This window comes from Scylla paramamosain, chromosome 47 (assembly GCF_035594125.1).
Source record: "Scylla paramamosain isolate STU-SP2022 chromosome 47, ASM3559412v1, whole genome shotgun sequence".
NCBI classification, from domain to species: domain Eukaryota; kingdom Metazoa; phylum Arthropoda; class Malacostraca; order Decapoda; family Portunidae; genus Scylla; species Scylla paramamosain.
Window position 1 is genome coordinate 6,467,852 of NC_087197.1, and position 25,000 is coordinate 6,492,851.

Genomic DNA, 25,000 nt, shown 5'->3' on the forward strand with positions numbered 1-25,000 from the left:
CTGAGCTAGCTACCGTTCTAGATTTAACTAATTTGCCCCTCGCCTTCTCCTCACTACCCCTTCTTCCCTCCCGACTAACGAAAAAAGTGCTGGAGTGCACTTACCTCCCGCTCGAGTGTTTCGGCCAAAACACGAACACCCTGGCGTGACAAATGCACTCCATCCCTGGCGTACAAGGTGTCCCTGCCATAGAAAAGGTCCCAGTTGTCGATGAACGTCTATCCATTACTCCTACAATGATTCGCGAGCCTTTTTTTTTTATTTATTTATTTATTTTTTTTTATGTAGGAAGGATACTGGCCAAGGGCAACAAAAATCTAATAAAAAAAAATGCCCACTGAAATGCCAGTCCCATAAAAGGGTCAAAGCAGTGGTCAAAAATTGGTGGATAAGTGTCTTGAAACCTCCCTCTTGAAGGAATTCAAGTCATAGGAAGGTAGAAATACAGAAGAAGGCAGGGAGTTCCAGAGTTTACCAGAGAAAGGGATGAATGATTGAGAATACTGGTTAACTCTTGCGTTAGAGAGGTAGACAGAATAGGGGTGAGGGAAAGAAGAAAGTCTTGTGCAGCGAGGCCGCGGAAGGAGGGGAGGCATGCAGTTAGCAAGATCAGAAGAGCAGTTGGCATGAAAATAGCGGTAGAAGACAGCTAGATATGCAACATTGCGGCGGTGAGAGAGAGGCTGAAGACAGTCAGTTAGAGGAGAGGAGTTGATGAGACGAAAAGCTTTTGATTCCACCCTGTCTAGAAGAGCAGTATGAGTGGAACCCCCCCGAGGATGTTCAATGTAGAAGAGGGGGACAGTTGAGTGTCATTGAAGAAGAGGGGATAGTTAGTTGTCTGGCAGATTGTGTCGAGTTGATAGATGGAGGAATTGAGTTTTTGAGGCATTGAACAATACCAAGTTTGCTCTGCCCCAATCAGAAATTTTATAAAGATCAGAAGTCAGGCGTTCTGTGGCTTCCCTGCGTGATATGTTTACCTCCTGAAGGGTTGGACGTCTATGAAAAGACGTGGAAAAGTGTAGGGTGGTATCATCAGCGTAGGAGTGGATAGGACAAGAAGTTTGGTTTAGAATATCATTAATGAATAATAAGAAGAGAGTGGGTGACAGGACAGAACAATGAGGAATACCACTGTTAATAGATTTAGGAGAAGAACAGTGACCGTCTACCACAGAAGCAATAGAACGGTCAGAAAGGAAACTTGAGATGAAGTTACACAGAGAAGGATAGAAACCGTAGGAGGGTAGTTTTGAAATCAAAGCTTTGTGCCACACTCTATCAAAGGCTTTTGATATGTCCAAGGCAACATCAAAAGTTTCACCAAAGTCTCTAAAAGAGGATGACCAAGACTCAGTAAGGAAAGCCAGAAGATCACCAGTAGAGCAGCCTTGACGGAACCCATACTGGCGATCAGATAGAAGGTTGTGAAGTGATAGATGTTTAAGAATCTTCCTGTTGAGGATAGATTAAAAAACTTTAGTTAAGCAGGAAATTAAAGCAATAGGACGGTAGTTTGAGGGATTAGAGCGGTCACCCTTTTTAGGAACAGGTTGAATGTAGGCAAACTTCCAGCAAGAAGGAAAGGTAGATGTTGACAGACAGAGCTGAAAGAGTTTGACTAGGCAAGGTGCAAGCACGGAGGCACAGTTTCGGAGAACAATAGGAGGGACCCCATCAGGTCCATAAGCCTTCCGAGGGTTTAGACCAGCGAGGGCATGGAAAACATCATTACGAAGAATTTTAATACGTGGCATGAAGTAGTCAGAGGGTGGAGGAGAGGGAGGAACAAGCCCAGAATCGTCCAAGGTAGAGTTTTTAGCAAAGGTTTGAGCAAAGAGTTCAGCTTTAGAAATAGATGTGATAGCAGTGGTGCCATCTGGTTGAAGTAGAGGAGGGAAAGAAGAAGAAGCAAAGTTATTGGAGATATTTTTGGCTAGATGCCAGAAATCACGAGGGGAGTTAGATCTTGAAAGGTTTTGACATTTTCTGTTAATGAAGGAGTTTTTGGCTAGTTGGAGAACAGACTTGGCATGATTCCGGGCATAAATATAAAGTGCATGAGATTCTGGTGATGGAAGGCTTAAGTACCTTTTGTGGGCCACCTCTCTATCATGTATAGCACGAGAATAAGCTGTGTTAAACCAAGGTTTAGAAGGTTTAGGACGAGAAAAAGATTGAGGAATGTACGCCTCCATGCCAGACACTATCACCTCTGTTATGCACTCAGCACACAAAGACGGGTCTCTGACACAGAAACAGTAGTCATTCCAAGGAAAATCAGCAAAGGAAAATCAGGTCCCCCCAACTAGCAGAGGCAAAACGCCAGAGGCACCTTCGCTTAGGGGGATCCTGAGGAGGGATTGGAGTGATAGGACAAGATAAAGATATGAGATTGTGATCGGAGGAGCCCAACGGAGAAGAAAGGATGACAGCATAAGCAGAAGGATTAGAGGTCAGGAAAAGGTCAAGAATGTTGGGCGTATCTCCAAGATGGTCAGGAATACGAGTAGGGTGTTGCACCAATTGCTCTAGGTCATGGAGGATAGCAAAGTTGTAGGCTAGTTCACCAGGATGGTCAGTGAAGGGAGAGGAAAGCCAAAGCTGGTGGTGAACATTGAAGTCTCCAAGAATGGAGATCTCTGCAAAAGGGAAGAGGGTCAGAATGTGCTCCACTTTAGAAGTTAAGTAGTCAAAAAATTTCTTATAGTCAGAGGAGTTAGGAGAGAGGTATACAGCACAGATAAATATAGTATGAGAATGACTCTGTAGTCGTAGCCAGATGGTGGAAAACTCGGAAGATTCAAGAGCGTGGGCACGAGAGCAGGTTAAGTCATTGCGCACATAAACGCAGCATCCAGCTTTGGATCGAAAATGAGGATAGAGAAAGTAGGAGGGAACAGAAAAGGGGCTACTATCAGTTGCCTCAGACACCTGAGTTTCAGTGAGGAAAAGAAGATGAGGTTTAGAAGAGGAGAGGTGGTGTTCTACAGATTGAAAATTAGATCTTAGACCGCGAATGTTGCAGAAGTTAATGAAGAAAAAGTTGAGGGGGGTGTCAAGACACTTAGGGTCGTCGACGGAAAGGCAGTCCGACCTGGGGACATTTATGGTCCCCTCCCCAGATGGGGACTCCGAGGCTGGTGTAGGAGTCGCCATGATTTTAAAATTTTTGAGTGAAGGGTGTGTGTGTTATTAGGTGCTTGTAGTTTTGTGTGGAGGAAGAGAGTTGTCTTTAGAGGGGGGCAGGCTGTGACTACCCCCTTGTGTTGTGAGACACAAAGGGAAACGTTCAGTGAGGTCACAGCTGGGTTTAATGATAAGTTCACAGCACCCCCTGAACAGTGCTTTATATATATATATATATATATATATATATATATATATATATATATATATATATATATATATATATATATATATATATATATATATATATATATATATATATATATATATATATATATATATATATATATATATATATATATATGGAAATTAATTTGTTTCTGAATTGTGTTCAAAATCTGAAATATTCGGGAACCGAATCTATTTTCTCCATAGGAATCAATGTAATATGGATTAATCTATTCGCGGTCACCTGTCTGGCATGTTCTTGCGGCATATGACAAACGCTCCAATTCCTAAGATGGTTGCTCAACAACATCTCCAGCTCAAAATTTATTTATCCAAACAGGATGTGCTGAATGAACTTAGTGACACGGATATCATGAAAAGATATTGTTTAGACCGTGCAGGTATTCTCTTTGTCATTGATCTGGGGAGGGAAGCCTTGCACAGCGACACGGAGGAGCAGCCCATTCATTTCCAAAATGAAGTTAATCATAACAATCAGACATCTTGCTGCTGGGAAGAGATACTGAGAAAATCCAACTGAAGTAGTCATGGCGTTGTGGGTCATCGAGAGAGCCACAGGTCGGTTGGTATTACTCCTGAGCACCGAACTTCGTTTATTTATATAAAGGCTCTTCAACAGGATCATATTTTAACTTGTTTCAAAGACTGAATTACTGTCTTACCCATCGTGTCTGTCCTCAAAATATATAAAAACGAAGGAAATATATATATATATATATATATATATATATATATATATATATATATATATATATATATATATATATATATATATATATATATATATATATATATAATCAAGTAATTTTGTTCGAGAGCCGAGTTGTTAAGTTTCTCTCTCTCTCTCTCTCTCTCTCTCTCTCTCTCTCTCTCTCTCTCTCTCTCTCTCTCTCTCTCTCTCTCTCTCTCTCTCTCTTTGTGTGTGTGTAAATAATAATAATAATAAACGGTTTATTCTTTAGGCAGTCAACAAACTGAAAATGTGTGTGTGTGTGTGTGTATAGAATATATATATATATATATATATATATATATATATATATATATATATATATATATATATATATATATATATATATATATATATATATATATATATATATATATATATATATATATATATATATATATATATATATATGTATATATATTATAGAATAACTTAATAATTTTGACAAAGAAGTTAGTTTTTGTGTTAGCTTACTCACGCTCAACATTTTGTGATTATACAAAGAGAAACAGTTTTGTATTTATGGGAAAAAATGTACAAGACAGTGGTTTATTTACATATATAAGTTTACAAATTTGAGATGTCTGCTTGAAAGGCATTAAAGTTTTTTTTTTCTTTACTCTAGCGACCCCATGCTGGGTATGAGAGTGCAAATGGCAATATATACTAAATACAGACATGAGTTATGAGGTAACAATTAGGTCTAGCATTTTTTCTCTAAAATAACAAGTTATTTCTTTAATGAGCTTAGCTAAATTCAACTGCATTTTCATGTTTCTCGCTCCAAGTAATTCCGCTATTTTTATTGACTTTTCATTAGTATAAAAATATTTTTTAATGTATTTTTTCCTGCCTGTTATAAAAAAAAAAAAAGGACATTTGAATTAACAATGAGTTTCATTCTCTTTATCATTAAGGTCACATAAGGAACACATTTTTTTTTCTACATTTACACTTCTATACCAAGCATTTACAACTGGCCGGTTATTATTTTCACACTTGAACATACTTATGGCAATCGGATATTGTTTAGGGAGAACAGATAAATAATTATATAGTTTTACTTCCATTGTTACTTTTAATGTAGATACTATTAACTGATGATTATAATGTGGCTAATGCATTTAATAACTATTTCAGCAGTATAGGTGACACACAAGCGAACAACATCCAAAACACACCATTTTCTTTGAATACATATATGCCAGAATCTTCTCTATTTTCTTTTTATTTAAGACCAACCATACTAACTGAAATTACATCAGTGATTCATGAAATCAAAGTCACCTCTATTAGTCATGATAATAGTATGAAAATAATCTAGGAATGTCAAGACATAATTGCTCTGTTTTTAATATTTATCATAATTAAATGATTTGAAGAGGGATCCTTTCTGGACCACCTAAACATTGCAAGAATTAATCCAGTGTATAAAAAAGTTATTTTTTTTTCTCAGATTTTCTATCTTGCTATATTTCAGTAAAATTTTTGAAAAGTAGTGGTTGCAATTTCCCCTCGTAATACTCCGTCTTATCTTTGAATCAGTATGGATTCCGCCCAGATTTTTCAACTGGCTTTGCAATTAATCACCTTTGCCAAAATTTATATGATGGACTTGAAAATAAAATGTTTCAGTTATCCGTATTCTGTGATCTTGGTAAAGCTTTTGATAATTTCTCACACCATCCTCTTAGAAAAACTAAAAAAAATAAAGAAAATATGTGGCAGTGCGCACAGTGGCTGAAAAGCTATATATCTCAAAGAAAACAACATACTTATTACAATAATTTATCTTTTACGCATTATTTACTTCTAAAACTCTACGATCTTACAAATTACATTTTCAGAGACTCTAAATTTTTTTTTTATATTATATACTTGCAGACTAATTTATTTCTACATAATTTTTCATACTCACTCTATTTGCACATTGGTTCATATTCATGCCAGATAACGTAACGCAAAGAACAAACAACCTACGAATTCCGTTGTGCAGGATATCACGAGTCCAGCAGAGTGTTTTGTCAAGAGGAAGCTGAAACTGGAATATCCTACTATAAGACTAGATTGTTGACCATAGTTTCATTTTCTTTAAAGTAAATTAATGAAAAAGCTGTCCAGCAAATATTTTGAAAGTCTACACCACTAAGTATTTTCCTGTTTTACGTGAGCAACTTTAATGATATTGTACTTATAATTTCATCACTACTCTTATCTCGTGAAATTCTATTTTCTTTTTTTATTCTTCGGTCGTACTTCTCTGATGCAGCATATTACATTTTTTTTTTTCATGTTTCGTTTTTTTTTTTTTTTTCTCGAGCGAGAGTTTTCTCTGTAATAATAAACAGTTATTCTGGTATCCCAGCACATATGCGTTATTATGTACATCATAATGCCTTGTTAATTTTTTTTTTTCCTATCAATATTGTATATCTATTTTATATTATGGTTCACAACCAAAACTTTATCTTCTACATAAAACGGCTCCAATTCTGACCCTTGATGTGTTTTTTTTTTATGATTATATATTGTGTTTTTATATATAACAAAGCTTTAACTTATTGGATCTGATTTTAATGGCATGTATAAATACTGTAAATATATAAACCCATAGAGCCAAATAAACATATCAATCAATCAATCAGTCAATCATCATATAATTAAAGCATGCTGGGCTACTATAAATTTCTTCAGACAATCTCTGCCTTTAAATAGCAGAAGTCATTGAACATATAAATTTGTTTTAACCAATTACCATTTAAATAAAATACTTCTATTTAGATTAAATAACTTATGTAATATTCTTATCAAGCAAAATAAATTTATATACATCCAGATCATACACTGTCTTAATATACCTATAGAAAATATTTGGTATCTTAATGTCACTGGCGTTTGCAACTGAATACCAAAAACTTATAAGGCTATTATCAATTATTTCAGAGATATATCTAGAACCTGATTCACCATAAAACATGTAAGTTGGTTATTAACTTATACTACACTGTTTACAGGCTATACGTGGCATTTACTTAAGCTTCTAGTATTACATTATTCAGCCAGCAGTATTATATCCGTATGTACGGATGAGAGCATATTAAGAGAGTTTCTCTCTCTCTCTCTCTCTCTCTCTCTCTCTCTCTCTCTCTCTCTCTCTCTCTCTCTCTCTCTCTCTCTCTCTCTCTCTCACTATTCTCGTCTAATGAAAATCTATATTTTTCTTTATATCAGTTTTACAACTAACTGGCTAAATAAACTATTGAATTTAAAAATCGGGTATCGAGCTCTTGTGTTCCTGTGTGCATGGGGGGCCTTATGACGCGTGGCACAGCTTACTGCCAATGATTACACGGACCTGCATCTTCTGTATCTAATACTTTCGCCGCGGCCTGACTGTCTTGGCTGAGGCCGTCAATTTTTCCAAGTCCTCCTCCAGACACTGTACGATGAAAGGCGCCCCGTCCCCAGGCTTTCGCCCCTCACAGTCTCCTCCAAAGTAGGCGGAGCTGTTTTGAGTAGCCAGGTGTTCTCGCGATTCCTCTGGGTTTGCACACATCAGTCTGAACACCTCCACCAGCCATCTGGCCCCCTGGTCCCCCTCCCATTCAGTCCTCAACTCCTTGGCGTGGCCCCCCTCCTGTCCAATCCCCAACTCCTTGGCGTGATTCCCCTCCTGTTCAGCCCTCAATTCCTTGACGTGGTCCCCCTCTTCTCCACCCCTCAACTCCCTTACGGGGTCCCCCTTCTGCCCAGTTCCCAACTCCTTGACGTTCCCCTTTTGTCCAGCCCCGAGCTCCACCTCCTTCCACCGTCTATGCTCCAGCCACCGCAGGAGCGCATTCTTGAAGCAGAACCCGCTCGGTACCGAGATGTTCCACTCTCTTGTGGCAAACCATTTGAAAAAGCTCTTTTTGTGTCGTGGCATCCAGGGCTCTGCCTTGAGACGGGAGAGAAGTACCTTTCCCATCAGCTGTACCTGGCGCTCCGCGGGGGTCAACGTACCCAGCACCTTTGCCTCTGTCAAGGCAAAGCTGCAGCGCCATGTGCCGTCCGCAGCATTACTGAGCTGCATGGTGGTGGTGTCCTCGGGAGTGAGAAGTGGTCTGGGGACTTGTTCCAGCCACGGCACCTCCAACACTGGCACCAGGTCCACGCCGACTAGCAACAGTGGATACTCCCGCCCCTGCCATGCCAGGGAGAGTGCCACGCCCACCTGCGTGCTTGTAAGGCCTGGTGGCACGAGGCTCAGTCTTTCGTCCTGCAGAGTATGGCCAGCGAGGCAGCGGTACACCTCATCATACAGACTGGCCATAAATCTATTCCCCTCAAGGTGGGGGTTGTCAGTCTTTATAGATATTTTTAACTTACCCTTCAGCGGGGCTTCCTCCTTCCCTCTCTTACTAACATTTACTCCTACGTCATCCTCGTGAATCACGAGATTTATATCAAATTCGTCGGGAGCGTACAGCTTAGAGCCATCCCGAGAACTGCCCGCTAGCCTCAGGTCGCCGCGGTAGGTGGGATCAACGGCTGACACCTTATTCATAATGATGCTTATTTCCGTCATGACCGCCTCCTTTACCTCAAGAGCCTCGCCCTTGGATAGATCAACAGCTACCCGCTTAGCTTCCTCCTGCAGTCCTGGCAGGCCTATGGATTTCACAAGATTTTTTATGACGCTTTCGGGGTCATGACGGTCGAGTGGCTTTAATAGATTGCGCTTATATTTATAATACATACTGTGAAAGACTTTAAAATGTTCTTTCACCTGTGTGGGGATGGTGCCCGCGCGGCAAGGAGAGTCCTGCATCTCATGGTGCGCCAAGAGTTCAAAAGTACTTTTGTGGCCAAACATGGCAGCCAGGTGGCGAGGCGTCTGGCCGTAGGTGTCGCGCTGGTGTGTGTCTGCGCCGGCGCTCAGCAACAGCGCCACGCAGCCGTCCTGACCGTGAGAGGCCGCCTGGTGGAGGGCGGTGGTGCCGCAGGTGTGGTCCAGCACCTCGTCCACGGGAAAACGACCCTCATGCAGTATAAGATGAGCTACCTGCAGAAGACCTTTGCGCGAGGCCAGCAGTAGGACGGCGCGGCCATCAGGTAAAGAGATATCCTTACCTTCGCCCTTCTTGTGGCTCTGAAAAAGAACCTTCTGTATACATAGCGCTGTCCGTGCCGCGGTCTTCTCGTGGTCTGCCTTCAAGTGAAGTTCCATATTTTCCAGTTTTTCACGCTCCTCGCTAAAGAGCTTCTGTGTACAAGGAGAAAGAGAGCGATGAATATATAAGTAAGTATATATAATCATTAATGATTTTGATACATATATATTGCGGAAAAAACGTTCATGATCACGTAAATTAGCAATCATCTGCCGTATCATAGCTCTTTAGCAGACAATACTCAAAGACTAAAATTGGCTTAATTGCTAAATTAATACAATTAATTAGAAACTTTTAGAATAAAATATTAATTTCATATGATTATCTACAAATTAAACACATTAGTGAACAATAAAGTACAAACAGTATCTATCGTTACATACAATTTATACTTTCTGCAACACACAAACTATATAATCTATTCAGCATCACGGCAAGATGAGAAAAGTAAAAAAAAATAAATAAATAAATAAAAATAATAATAATAATAATAATAATTATAAAAAATTGTTATACAAAGAAACATTGTTTTATTTATCTTTTCAGCTTCAGTTTCTTTTGCAAAGATAAATTATTGAAAATCTTTGGTCCAACCATAGTATGTTTTTTTTATTATATATATATATATATATATATATATATATATATATATATATATATATATATATATATATATATATATATATATATATATATATATATATATATATATATATATATATATATATATATATAAAGCCATGTTCCAAACTCTGGCTATATAAGATCCATGTTGTTGCTTCTAGTCTGGTAAGCACTATCCCAAGCTATTAATTTCCTGTGTGGTTTCTGAGAGCTTTATAGGTCAATACCTATGAAAACCATTTGTATATACATGAAAAATTAAACAATGTCATTAATGAAGTAACATAAGCTGTGGACTCGAATTTATTTATTTACTTTTTTCTATCACAATAACCTTTTGATAAATGATGGCCATGTGCTGCCCAGATAGGAACACAGTAAATCAGGCGAGGATAACATAGGGTACAACGTACACAAATGAGTGATTATTGTTAAATAATGCTTGATCTTGTACAATATTCCGTATATATTTGAAACTTCATGATGCCAGTCATCTACGGGATGTTTCCAATTTAAATTTTCAGAAATTTCTCCCCCCCCACCAAAAGAAAAAAAAAATTGTGTGATTTACCTGGTTCAGTATCTCACCTTCAATTCCTAAAGATGGAAAATAATCTTCAAGTGATCTGTTTTGGAAGATGTGTTATGGAGATATTTAACTTTAAAATGTTAGATTTCATGCATTGACAAATTAAATTTAATTCAGCAAATGCATTTGAGTCTAGGCAATGTATAGTTATATTGCTTAATTAACATTTTTGTTATTGGCATATATGAATTAAAGTTTTGTGCTCGTATTATTGATGTCATATATATATATATATATATATATATATATATATATATATATATATATATATATATATATATATATATATATATATATATATATATATATATATATATATATATATATATACACGTACCAATAGAACCTTACCTAGTCTTGGAAAAAAAGAAGACAAAAGAAAACTTTCTCACATTATTCCAAAATAAGTTTGACAGGCGTTATTAAAATCAATTTTAGGCAGAGTTTCAATTATTATAAGATCTACTTCATTACTTGTTCTAAACATGTTTTTTTTTTTAATGAAATGACGAAATTCTTTTAGTTGTTCTCTAATATTGGACACCTTTGGTATGGTACAGATCTGTCAGGCGTAGCACTAAAATGAGAGAGAGAGAGAGAGAGAGAGAGAGAGAGAGAGAGAGAGAGAGAGAGAGAGAGAGAGAGAGAGAGAGAGAGAGAGAGAGAGAGAGAGAGAGAGAGAGAGAGAGAGAGAGAGAGAGAGCCGATCTCCTCATGCTCCTCACCGGGCGCTGGCAGGACGCCCTTGACGGCGGCCTCGACTCTGTTGTGGTGGCCCTGGATATAGCGGGCGCCTTCGACAGGGTCTGGCATGGGGGCCTTCTGGAAAAGCTGAGGGCAAAGGGGATCCAGGGTGACCTCCTTCAGCTCCTTGGCGACTACCTCCAAGGAAGGACCCTCCAGGTCGTTGTCAATGGGCAAGCGTCCGAGTCCCTCCCGGTGAGAGCGTCAGTGCCACAGGGCTCGGTGCTGGGGCCAGTCCTGTGGAACATCTACGTGGACGATCTTCTCCGACAGCTGCCGGCGGTCTCAGCTTATGCTGACGATTGCACTCTCTCCTGTACCTACCCTCGACACGAAAGTGTGCATGCTGCTGAAGAGATCAATCAGTAGCTTGGGGTGATACAGGAGTGGGGGGCACGCTGGCAGGTGACCTTTGCTCCGGAGAAGACACAGGCAATGGTAGTTTCTCGATCCCCCGCTGCCGAGCCAGCAGTGGAGGGAGGGCTAAGCTTTGGTGGTCTTCCTCTCGAACTCCAGGAGTCCGTCAAGATTCTTGGGGTGGAGGTGGATCGAGGGCTGCGGTTTGACCGCCACGTCAAACACATTGCCCTTAAGGCCTCACACCGAGTCTCCTCCTTGAGGAGGGTGGCCAACTTGCTCGACAGGAGAGGGAGGCTCTTGCTCTACAAGGCCCAGATACGGCCTTATTTAGAGTATGCCACCCTCTCCTGGATGTCCTGTGCTGCCACACACATCAACAAGCTCGACGGCATCCAGCGACGGGCGCTGCGACTGGTGGAAGCAGCAGGTGCTCCAGCCCATCCTGAGACTCCCGTCGACACGTTAGAACACCGCAGGGACGTGGCAGCCCTTGTGGTGTTCCACAAGGCACAGGTGCAGGGTGTGCCACATCTGGCGGGACTACGGCTGCCCACCAGAGTCACCTCGCGGGACATGAGAACGGTGTCATCCAGTGGTGACTCAGTGGAAGTGCCGCGTTCCCGCTCCAGCCAACACCAGCGCACCTTTTGGGGGCGAGTCTCCAGACTGTGGAACGTCTTCGCGTCCTCCGTCCCTCATATCAGGGGGATGGATACCCAGGACGTGAAGCTAGCAGCACACCACTGGAGGGGCTCGTTCCCAACCCCCCTGCTAACAATATTAATATAAGTCTAACATAAAGAATGTATATATATGTATATATATTTATATTTGTATTTGTGTGTTGTGTCCCACCCCTAAAATACACGGCACACGGCAGTGCGCCTTCGGGTGATAATGTACCTATGTTTAAATAAAAAAAAAAAAAGAGAGAGAGAGAGAGAGAGAGAGAGAGAGAGAGAGAGAGAGAGAGAGAGAGAGAGAGAGAGAGAGAGAGAGAGAGAGAGAAGAAAGGGAAAAGGAGCGAAAAATTGAGCTTGCCGAGCTCCGGCTAGCTACGGAGTCTGCAGAAGCCAAGCTCTCTTTCTCCTGCACTATGGTAGTCGTAGTCTCGCAGTTTATTTGGGCAGCTTGTTAACCGGAAAAGCGGCCAAGCTGTATTCCACCCTCGATACTAACACCATCAGCGACTTTACTCTCCTTAATCAGGCACTACTGACGGGGTTCAACAAGACATCGGAACGCTACCGGCAGGACTTCAGCAGCAGCAAGATCAACATCGGAGAGAAATATCGGCAGTTTTCCACCCGCCTGCTTCAGCTGTTTGACTCCTGGCTTGAGGCTTCAAAGATACCTAGCACCTTCGAGGACAAACGTGAGTTTATATCCTTGACACCCGAAGCACAACACTAACAGTGCTTCCGGCAAGTCTTCTTTCTCCACGAAGAGAGCCACCTTCACCGAAAGTGATCCGAAGAACACTTCCTCTCGGATATCTGTGACTGGCATCTCAGTGGGCATTTTTTTTTTATTTTTTGTTGCCCTTCGCTAGTGTCCCTCTTACATAAAAAAAAAAAAAAAAATCTATAACTACGGAGAAGGACACCTCAGGAGTCGGTGCCCCGAGAATCCTCGAACCTTTAAGGACAGAGCCGACCCATCACCAAAGCACAGGGTAGGGTTCTCCATGAGTGACCAACCTCCCCTTAACTATACAGTTGCTGGCACCATCAACGGTTCTCGGTCTTCTACCACCATCCCGAACACTGGCAGCAACTGCGTCATCGTTTCCGAAGAAGCTGTCCCTGACGCTACGTCTTCTCCTACCCATGGGTACCAGTAGAGGATTTCTTTGGTCGAGTCAGTAAATTCCTCGTTGTGCGCTGTCTTATTAGCTGCTCCTACTTTGAAGGATGAACCGAAGCTGTGTGAGCCCCCACATGTTCCCGATGAAGACGCACTGCAGCGTCTTCATCGGGAACACCCCCGGAATTAGCGACCCCAATCACCTGTCTTTCTATCACGGTGAGTCCCTCACGTCAACAAGTGGGATTAAAACTAATTCTCAACCCTCAGGAGGAAGAAGTAGGCACCTGCGGAAAAGATAAAGATAAAGATCGAAAACACTGGATCAGGGGGGTGCTGTGAACTTATTATCAAAACCAGCTGTGACATCACTGAACGTTTCTCTTTGTGTCTCGCATCACAAAGGGGCAGTCACAGCCTGCCCTCTAAAATTCTCTTTCTCCACAAAAAAAACTATAAGCACTTAATAACGCACACTCACCCTTCACTGAAAAATTCAAAATCATCATGGCGACTCCTACACCAGCATCGAAGTCCTCATCTGGGGAGGGGACCACAAATGTCCCCAGGTCGGACTGCTCCTCACATAAAGACCTTACTAAGTGTCTTGACACCCCAACATTCGCGGTCTAAGATCTAGTTCTCAATTTGTAGAACACCACCTCTCCTCTTCTAAGCTTTTCCTCACTGAAAATCAGGTGTCTGAGGCAACTGACAATATCCCTTTTTTGTTCCTTCCTACTTTCTCTATCCTCATTTCCAATCCAAAGCTAAATGTTGCGTTTATGTGCGCAACTACTTAACCTGGTCTCGTGCCTACGCTCTTGAATCTTCCGAGTTTTCCACCATCTGGCTACGACTACAGAGTCACTCTCAAACTAAATATATCTGTGCTATATATCTCTCTCACCTAACTCCTCTGAATATAAGAAATTCTTTGAATACTTATCTTCGAAAGTGGAGCACATTCTGATTCTTCCCTTTTGCAGATATCTCCATTCTTGGAGACTTCAATGCTCACCACCAGCTTTGGGTTTCCTCTCTCTTCACTGACCATCCTGGTGAGATAGCCTTTACCTTTGCTATCCTCCACGATGTAGAGTAATTGGTGCAACACCCTACTCATATTCCTGACTGTCTTGGAGGTACGCCAAACATTCTTGACCGTTTCCTGACCTCTAATTCTTCTGCTTATGCTGTCACCCTCTCTTCTCCGTTAGGCTCCTCCGATCACAATCTCATATATGTATCTTGTCGTATTGCTCTAATCCCACCTCAGGATCCCTCTAAGCGAAGGTGCCTCTAGCGTTTTGCCTCTGCTAGTTGGGAGGACCTTAGAAAGAATTTTGCTGATTTTCCTTGGAATGACTACTGCTTCCGTGTCAGAGACCCGTCTTTGTCTGCTGAGCGCATAACAGAGGTGATAGTGTCTGGCATGGAGGCATACATTCCTCACTCTTTTTCTCGACTTAAACCTTCCAAACCTTGCTTTAAACACTGCTTGTTCTCGTGTCATACATGATAGAGAGGTGGCCCACAAAAGGTACTTAAGCCTTCCATCACCAGAATCTCATGCACTTTATATTTTTTGCCAAAACCATGCCAAGTCTGTTCTCCAGCTATCCAGAAACTCCTCCATTAATAGAAAACTTCAAAATCTTTCAAGATCTAATTCCTCTCGTAACTCCTGGCATCTAGCCAAAAAACATCTCCAATAACTTTCCTTCTTCTTCTTTCCCTTCTTTATTTCAACCAGATGGAACCACTCCTATCACATCTATCTCTAAAGCTAAACTCCTCGCTCAAACCTTTGCTAAAAACTCTTTCTTGGAAGATTTGGGGTTTGTTCCTTCCTCTCCTCTCCTCTCCTTTCCATGCTCTGGCTGGCCTAAACCCACGGAAGGATTATGGACCTGGTAGGGTCTCTTCTATTGTTCTCCAAAACTGTGCCTCCGTGCTTGTACCTTGCCTAGTCAAACTCTTTCAACTTTGTCTGTCAATATTTACCTTTCCTTCTTGATGGAAGTTTGGCTACATTCAGTCTGTTCTTAAAAAGGGTGACCGTTCTAATCCCTCAAACTACCGTCCTACTGCTTTAATTTCCTGCCTATCAAAGTTTTTGAATCTATCCTTAACAGGAAGATTCTTAAACATCTATCACTTCATAACCTTCTATTTGATCACCAGTATGGGCTCTGTCATGGCCGCTCTACTGGTGATATTCTGGTCAACCTCTTTTAGAGATTTTGGTGAAACTTTTGCTGTTGCGTTGGATATATCAAAAGCTTTTCATAGAGTATGGCACATAGCTTTGATTTTAAAACTACCCTCCTACGGTTTCTATCCCTCTCTCTGTAATTTCATCTCAAGTTTCCTTTCTGACCGTTCTATTGCTACTGTGGTAAACGGTCATTGTTCTCCTAAATCTATTAACAGTGGTGTTCCTCAAGGTTTTGTCCTGTCACCCACTCTTTTCTTATTATTCATTAATGATATTTTAAACCAAACTTCTTGTCCCATCCACTCCTACGCTGATGATACCATCCTGCACTTTTCCACGTCTTTTCATAGACGTCCAACCCTTCAGGAAGTAAACATTTCATGCAGGGAAGCCACAGAAAGCCTGACTTCTGATCTTTCTAAAATTTCTGATTTTGGCAGAGTGAACTTGGTATTGTTCAATGCCTCAAAAACTCAATTCCTCCATCTATCAACTCGACACAACCTTCCAGACAACTATCCCCTCTTCTTCAATGACACTCAATTGTCCCCTTCTTCTACACTGAACGTCCTCGGTCTGTCCTTTACTTATAATCTGAACTGGAAACTTCACACCTTATCTCTAGCTAAAACAGCTTCTATGAAGTTAGGTGTTCTGAGACGTCTCCGCTAGTTTTTATCATCCCCCCAGCTGCTAACTCTGTACAAGGGCCTTATCCGTCCATGTTTGGAGTATGCTTCACATGTCTGGGGGGGTTCCATTCACGCTGCTCTTCTGGACAGGGTGGAATAAAAAGCTTTTCGTCTCATGAACTCCTCTCTTCTAACTGACTGTCTTCAGCCTCTCTCTCATCGCCGCAATCTTGCATCTCTACCTGTCTTCTACCGCTATTTTCATGATAACTGCTCTTCTGATCTTGCTAACTGCATGCCTCCCCTCCTCCCGCGGCCTCGCTGCACAAGATTTTCTTCTTTGTCTCACCCCTATTCTGTCCACCTGTGTAAAGCAAGAGTTCACCAGTATTCTCAATCATTCATCCGTTTCTCTGGTAAACTCTGGAACTCCCTTCCTGCTTCTGTGTTTCCACCTTCCTATGACTTGAATGCCTTGAAGAGGGAGGTTTCAAGACAATTATCCTTCAAATTTTGACTACCGCTTTGGACCCTTTTTATGGGACTGGCATTTCAGTGGACATTTTTCCTCTTACATAAAAAAAAAAAAAAAAAAATTATATATATATATATATATATATATATATATATATATATATATATATATATATATATATATATATATATATATATATATATATATATATATATATATATATATCTGATGGGGTCCCTCCTATTGTTTGCACTTTGCCTAGTCATACTCTTTCAACTCTGTCAATATCTGCCTGTTCCTAAAAAGGATGACCGTTCTAATCCCTGAAACTATCGTCCTATTCCTTTTAACTTCCTGCCTATCTAAAGTTTTTAAATGTAATCTCAACAGGAAGATCCTTAAACATTTATCACTTCACAACCTTCTTTCTGACCGCCAGTATGTGTTCCATCAGGGCCGCTCTACTGATGATGTACTGGTTTTCCTTACTGAATCTTAGTCATCTTCTTTTAGAGATTTTGGTGAAACTTTTGTTTCACCAAAATCAAATGCTTTTGACAGAATATGGCACAAAGCTTTCATTTCTAAACTACCTTCGTACGGCTTCTATCCTTCTCTCTGTAACTTCATCTTAAGTTTCCTTTCTGACCGTTCTATTGCTGCTGTGGTAGGCGGTCACTGTTCTTCACTTAAATCTACTATCAGTGGTGTTCCTCAGAGTTCTTTTCTGTCACCCAGTCTCTTTTTTCTTAAACAGCAATGACCTTATAAACCAAACCTCTTGTCCTATCCATTCCTACGCTGATGATACAACCATGCAGTTTTCCCCATCTTTTCATAGACGTCCAACCCTTCGGAGAGTAAACAGTTCACGCATGGAAACCACAGAACGCCTGATTTCTGATCTCTCTAAAATTCCTGATTTTTGCAGATTATACTTGGTATTGTTCAGTGTCTCAAAAACTCAATTCCTTCATGTATCAATTCAACACAACCTGCCGGACGTCTATCACCCTCTTCTTTAGTGACACTCAACTGTCCCCCTCTTTTATACTGAACATCCACGGTCTGTCCTTTTCCTGTAATCTAAACTGGAAACTTCACATCTCATCTCTAACTCAAACAGCTCCTTTGAAGTTAGGTGTCCTGAGTCGTATCCACTAGTTTTCTTCCCTCTCCTCCCCCCCAACTGCTAACTCTGTACAAGGGACTTATCCATCCATGTATGGAATATGCTTCACGTGTACGGGGAGAGGTGTCCACTCATACCTCTCTTCTAGACAGGGTGGAATCAAAAGTATTTTTCTCTCATCAACTCATCTTCTCTAACTGACTATCTTTAGCCTGTCTCTCATCACACTGTTGCATCTTCAGCTATCTTCCACCGCTATTTTCATGCTAACTGTTCTTCTGATCTTGCTAACTGCGTGCCTTCCTTCCTCCAGCACCCTCACTGCACAAGACTTTCTTCTTTCTTCACTCCTATTCTGTCCACCTCTCTAAATTATGAGTTAACCTGTACTCTCAGTCGTTCATCTGTTTATCTAGTAAACTCTGGAACTCCGTGGCTGCTATTTTATTTCCTCCTTGTTACGACGAATTCCTTCAAAAGGCAGGTTTCAAGACAGTTATTCTTCAATTTTTTACTACCGCTTTGGACACTTTTTAACGCTTTGTTCGGGGACCGGTATTTCATTTTTTTTTTTGCCCTTGGTCGGTGTCCCTTCTACATAAAAAAATAAATAAATAAAAAATAAATAAATAAATAAATATCCTAGTCTATCCAGTAATCCGAGAATTAACACCACGTTACTATAATATATTGTAACGAGTGAACTCTTCTGTTGTTAGTGTAAATAAACTGCATATATTGATGATTCAAACTTTTTTTTTTTTCAGGCCTACTCATATCACGCTACCTTAAATCAAATGTTCCTTTCGCTTCCGTGACAAACAGCCGAGTAAGGGAACAATATCCCGCCATATTCCACGCTCAGTTTACCCTCACCTAGGAAGTGGTCTGACATACCTCTCCCATCTCCTCTCATTTCTCTCACATTCAACAACCAGCCAATCTTTCTCCTTGAGATCACCGCGTAGTCCATCAGTGCTTTGTCTACGAACCTTTTATTATCTTGCTTCTGCCGTGTAAACTTATGAATCGGCTTCTCATTGAACCTTGCATTTGTTATTGCTAGCTCTTGCTCCACACAGAGTTCTACCAAATATTCTCTATTTATATTCCTTCTTTACCTACCTACTTCACCATTAACTACCTCATTACCAACACGAGCCTTAAATCGCCCATGACCAGTATATTGACCACGTAAACAATCACCCAAATCAGTCACAAAATGTTCCCTTTCCATCTGATCCCTCTCACTATCTTGCATAAAGGCACCCACAACACAACAAATCTATCATCACAACCTCAGCTGCACCCACATCAGCCTCGACGACATAACCACTCCATCACACTCTGCTGCACTCCTAACTTTAGCAGTGGGGCTACTCCCTCTCTCATTCTCCCTCTCTGTACACCTGACACTCTCCCATTAACATTTTCAAACTGTTGTTCATCTTTTCCTTGAATATATATGTAAATATTTGAGAGAGAGAGAGAGAGAGAGAGAGAGAGAGAGAGAGAGAGAGAGAGAGAGAGAGAGAGAGAGAGAGAGAGAGAGAGAGAGAGAGTGAGAGAGAGAGAGAGCACACAGACAGCCTCACCTGCTCCAGCCTCTGTCGCTCCTTGTCTGTCATCATATGCAATGGAAGGCGACCGTGTGCGTCCGGCACATACGGACAGCCTCCGAGGTCCCTGATAAGCAGCTCGGCCATGCCCTGATGGCCGGCCTCCACGGCGGCGTGGAGAGCACTACCACCTGAAGTTCCCGTGAAGAAAGACCACGCTCCTGCACTCTGCAGGAAGGCAGCAGTCACGGGGCAGTTGGCAGCCGCGGCCTTTGCCAGGAGGTCGCTCAGTTCTGGCCGATCAGTGTCCTTACCCCATCGCCAGGCAGCCTGCCAAGGTGTATTTCCCTCCATAGTTTTCACCAGATTGTTGATGCCTTTGGCAAGGGCGCCGCTGACCTTTTCCAGACGACGCTGCTCTGCACGCAGACGGCAGCAGTAGGCCTGTGAAGGAAGGAGAGAGAGAGAGAGAGAGAGAGAGAGAGAGAGAGAGAGAGAGAGAGAGAGAGAGAGAGAGAGAGAGAGAGAGAGAGAGAGAGAGAGAGAGAGAGAGAGAGAGAGAGAGAGAGAGAGTCATTAAGTGTCATAAATTAAAAAAATACACGTACCAATAGAACCTTACCTAGTCTTGAAAAAAAAAAGATAAAAAAAACTTTCTCACATTATTCCAAAATAAGTTTGACAGGCGTTATTAAAATTAATTTTAGGCAGGGTTTCAATTATTATAAGATCTACTTCATTACTTGTTCTAAACATTACTCTGAAGTGTTTTTTTTTTTTTTTTTTATGAAATGACGAAATTCTTTTAGTTGTTCTCTAATGTTGGACACCTTTGGTGTGCTACAGATCTGTCAGGCGTAGCACTAAAATCTGAAACTGAAGTTGTTAGGACACAAAACTTTATCTTTAGAACTAACAGAACTATAACTTATTTAAGTTTTTCAAAAAATTTTCAGGCTGCAAAGGGTGCAGTTCCGGTGCTCGGTCTCACTTTTATAGTGTGGCAATGTTATGAGACAGGTAAGAGAGGGTACTCACGGTGGTGAGACAGGCCAGCACCCTGTGGGTCACGTCGGGGCTCTGCCAAGCCTGGTGCAACAGGCTGGCGGGCAGCGATGCGCCGCTCGCCAGCAGCAGGCTGACGGTGCGTGCGCGGTCGGTGGTGACAGCCAGTCTGAGAACGGAGCGGCCACCCAGGGACTCTATGGGGACGCCCTTACACAGGAGGCTGGACACCACCTGCACGTCGTCCCCGCGACATACTGTTAAGAGTAGCTTTTCGTACAGGTGTTCAGGGGATACGCCGCTCTGCCGGAGAGATAAGGGAAGCCATATCGCTGATGGTATTGCAGGAAAAGTTATATAATATAATATGATATAATAATATAATAGTGTTGTCACAGTTTTCAGAGTTTCGCTCGATGATAAAAAAATGTTCACTTATACCTGTGGTGATGCGTTTCAGTGTGCATGCATGTGTCTCTCCCTCTCTCTCTCTCTCTCTGTCTCTCTCTCTCTCTCTCTCTCTCTCTCTCTCTCTCTCTCTCTCTCTCTCTCTCTCTCTCTCTCTCTCTCTCTCTCTATATATATATATATATGCGGGCGGGGGTAAGAGGGATTGGATCAAGGACTAGCGCTGAAGCTGTGAAGTAACTGTTTTATACATAGCCCCTTTAGTTTGCCTTGCAATTTAAAGATATGTTTATAGGAGTAATATTATATTTTGCGTGTAGATCTTCTGTTCTTATATCATCTTCATTCCGATGGATGAACCTTAGAGCTTTATTTAGTACTCTTCCGTTCTGCTTCATCAGTAATCCTGAATATATCTTTCCAGGTTTTCACAATTAATTCGAATTTTTCTTTATCTGTATAATATTTTGAATGTATGATACTTTTCCCTTTAAGTACTTTTATTTTGTTCCAAATTTTATTATTATGTTGATTTTATTCTCCCAATTTTGGTACTGGACTTAATTACATCTTTCTTTTAAGTGCGTCTTAGCATGTTGTATTTGTTATAACTTTCTAGATATCACCCTTGAATCACAGCATTCTTCTTAAGGGTATCATAATATTTTTTCTATCTCCTACATTTAAGGTGTGGGTGACAATATTGTCACCCACACTGACTGGGCACGTGTGTGTGTGTGTGTGTGTGTGTGTGTGTGTGTGTACTGTTAACTTGAGAGGTAACGTGGGCCTCTTGTTTGGCCCACAGCTGACTTCTTGTCATATTTAGTATTTATCCCTTGGATTACGTTTGTGTGGAGTCTGGCTTGCCCTCACTAAGTGACCACCAAATACACCTTGCAAGGACTGTCCGCAGGATACATCGATGTATGTGGTGTGTTTGTGTTTATCTAGGTGGCATGAAAAGTCTTGTCAAGGTGGTGAGATTTGTCCATGTTGTTTGTTTTACTATGTTTTCAGCTGTCCCATGGCTTCAGTTAAGGTAGGGGGCTGTTTTCTGGCACTGAGTGAAGTATTGTATAAGTGGAGTGTTTGTGTCTGTGTTGCAGTGTGTACATGTTTCTGGTAGGTTATTCTTGATTTCTGCTAGACATCGGTAACCAAGTTTTGGTCTGCATAAGTTGTTACAGATCTTCTTGTCAAGGTGTTTGGGTATGGGTGTGGTATTTCCTGTTGTGTTCATGTACCATACTGTGCTTCTGGATCCATTTTGCGTGTTGATCTGTATGCTATGTGCCAGTAGCTCTCTGTTTTGTTTCTCCAGGGTGCTACAATCCCGACGTGGCTTGGGTCCCAGTTGAAGTGAATTTCTCTTCCTTGCGCCTTCATTGCCTGGGCTGTAGCTAATATCTTCGTCGTGATGTTGATGTTGTCTCTTGGTGTTTTATTTCGCAGTGCTTGTAGTGCTCCCAGAGAGTCAGTGTGAATCAGTATGTTTTTGTGTCTGTGATTGCCGTCTTCTATTGCTTTGTCGATAGCTAGGAGTTCTGTTTGCAATATGGAAGATCCATTTGGGAGCCTGAAGAATCCTGTCGTGTTTGTTGTGGTGAAGGCGGCGGCGACTCTGCTGTTTGTTGTGTCTACCGATCCATCAGTGAAAGAGACGTCAGAGTTATCAGTGGGGGCGGCTTGCAGCGCTTTCCTTACTTCTTCTTTGAGGATGATTGGATGTAGTTTATTCTTTGATTCAGGGAGAGAGTGTACAGTTAAGATGAATAGGGCCTCTTCCAAAGGCGGGATTTTTTCATAAGTTGCATCATATGGGTCGTCTTGTAGTTGTTGGAAGAATTGGTGGGCTTCTATAAATCTGAGTGTGTCGGTGGTTGTGGATGCCCAAGCTGCTTTCCACCCAAAAAATTCCTATTTTGGGCTAGAGCCTGCTTGATGGTATTAGCTAACCCTTTATTTTATATTATAATATATTTCATTAGGTCCAGCATTAGCGGTGTAAAGTCTTGTCTCGATCGGTTGGTTGTTAGGTTTTTTCGGCCTATAGGGTGTTTATGTTTGTCCAGCAAGGAGAGCCGGTAATGACCCTGAGTACTTTGTTTTGTAGTTTCTCTAGTGCGGTTTTGAGGCAAGGTGGACGGGTCTTTGCTCCCTTCTTTGAGTGACGCAATGTGTTTGTTAAAGGTGGGGCATGCGTCGAGCAGATGCAGCCGAGGTGAATGGCTTTTGCTTTGTTTAGATTTATCTTGAGCTCAAGTTTCTGGCATTTGTCGGCGACTCTATTCAAGGCATCTCTCGACCTGGCCTCTTATTTATGTCCGGTCGTTATGATAGCCGTGTCATCAGCGTAGATCAAAACTTTTCTGCCTTTGATGTTAAGGGAGGCGATGTTCTCGACAAGACAGCATCCTCAGTCCATTTTTGTTAAACAAAAATGGACTGAGGATACTGCTTTGGGGTGTTCTATTTTCGAAGGTCTGGGTGTCCGACAGTGTTCCTTGGAACTTGACTCTTGCTTTCCTTTCTCTGAGAAAGTCAGCTGTCCATTTAAGGAGCTTTCCTTTCGTTCCTCGGCGCGCCAGAGACTCCAAGACGGCATGGGCGTTGGCGGTTTCGAAAGCTTTATCTTGATCTATGAAAACGATAATAGCTTTCCAGTTGTATATCATTGTCATCATGCATTCCTGTTATGCAGTCTTTAGTCCCTTTGTTGTTGGTGTATGCAAATATGTTCTTGTGGAAATCCCCGACAGTTCACTTCAGTCTGTTCAAGACCATTCTCTCAGCTGTTTTTCCAAGACAGCTGAGAAGAGAGATTGGTCTTGCCTTCCCTGGGTCTTTAGGCTTGGGGATGGGAACTATAGTTTCTGTTTTCCAAGAAGTTGGGATTTTTCCTTCTTCAAAAGATTGATATATTATGCGGAGGGGCTCTTGATGTCTCACCGAGCCTCCTTCCCTGATCATTCTGTATAAAATTTTGTCAGCGCCAGCTGCTGTGTCTTGTAGATCTTCAAGGATGAAAGGGGAATCCGTGACGGCTGCTTCGTGGTGGGCTCTGTTTATTGTTTTCAACCGTGTAGGAAGGAGCCAGTGTAGCTATCTTCAGGGAGCTGTGTCGAATTGCTTCTCGTTGTGAAGGAGGGTACTAAGTTATTTGCTTCTTGTTCAGGGTCCGAATGAGTTGGTTGTTGCTTGGTGGAGTTATCCTGGCGCAGCTCTTAAATTTCGCCACATGTCTTCTAAGTTGTTATCTCTATCTATGAAGGAACACCAGTCTAGCCATTTTATAATCTGAATTTCTTTGGTTGCATCTTTTGCAATTTTTCTGGCTGCTCTGAGGAGTTCAAAGGTTATTTCTGGTTTGTATTTCCTATGTAGTTTCCTGGCCTGATTGATTCTATGGTTATAATCTTTGACGTCTAAGTCGTAGTACCAGCGATCCTTGTATTCTCTTTTTGTTTATTTGCTTAAAGGGATGACATCGTCCGCTGTCTTTTGCAGAGCTGTTATGAATCTTTCTTCTTTCATTTCAATTGCTCCTTCTTGTGGTATTGAGATGAGGTGTGTCTGGAGTCTTTCTCGATAGAGAGCTCAGTTGGCAAGTTTTAAGTTCCATGTAAGGTTTCTTGTCGGGAACCTTGCTAGGGGTATGGAAAGGGATGTAGTCGTTGCGAAATGATCGCTTGCAAGGTGTAGGTGAGATATCCAGTGTGCTTCTAAGCAATAGGAGACAAAAGATAAATCAAAGATTCTTCTCACTGTTTGCGTTGGTTCCTCGTTGTTCAATAGTCTTACGTCTGGGACATTTGCGAGGGTTTCAGCAATACAGGGCCTGTTCCTGTTGTTCTTGTTGGAACCAAATCTCTCGTGATGTGCATTGAAGTCTCCTCCAACGAATCTGTTTTCCGTGGCGCAGCGTGTTAGAAGCTCAGTTATATTAAGAGTGTTGTTTCCTTGTTTCTTGTAAATGTTGTATATGTGAAAGTGTGTCTTTTAGTGCAATCGCAACTACCATGACTTCTATTCCTCCACAATTTACAAGAGTGTGTAATTTTTTGCTTTGTATGTGGTTTTTAACAAAAATGGATGTCCCGTTGGTTGTGCCTTCTGTAGCTGGGTTGTGAAATTCTGTACATCTTCGCAACGTCTGGTAGGCAGGGTCTCGCATTAAG

At 41.6% G+C, this 25,000-nt stretch overlaps 1 protein-coding gene across 4 annotated transcripts in view; it reads right to left on the bottom strand.

Moving 5' to 3' along the window:
- Positions 1-7,198: 7,198 nt before the first annotated feature.
- LOC135095140 (ankyrin-1-like) overlaps positions 7,199-25,000 on the bottom strand; it is a 130,018-nt gene continuing 112,216 nt past the window's right edge. For all 4 annotated transcript variants that reach the window (XM_063995908.1, XM_063995910.1, XM_063995907.1 and 1 more), the window contains 3 exons: positions 20,445-20,714; positions 19,443-19,850; positions 7,199-9,356 (listed from right to left, as the gene is read on the bottom strand). In XM_063995908.1, coding sequence (XP_063851978.1) covers positions 7,482-9,356; positions 19,443-19,850; positions 20,445-20,714 — 2,553 coding nt within the window. In that variant the 3' untranslated portion in view covers positions 7,199-7,481. The remainder of the gene's footprint in view (positions 9,357-19,442; positions 19,851-20,444; positions 20,715-25,000) is intronic.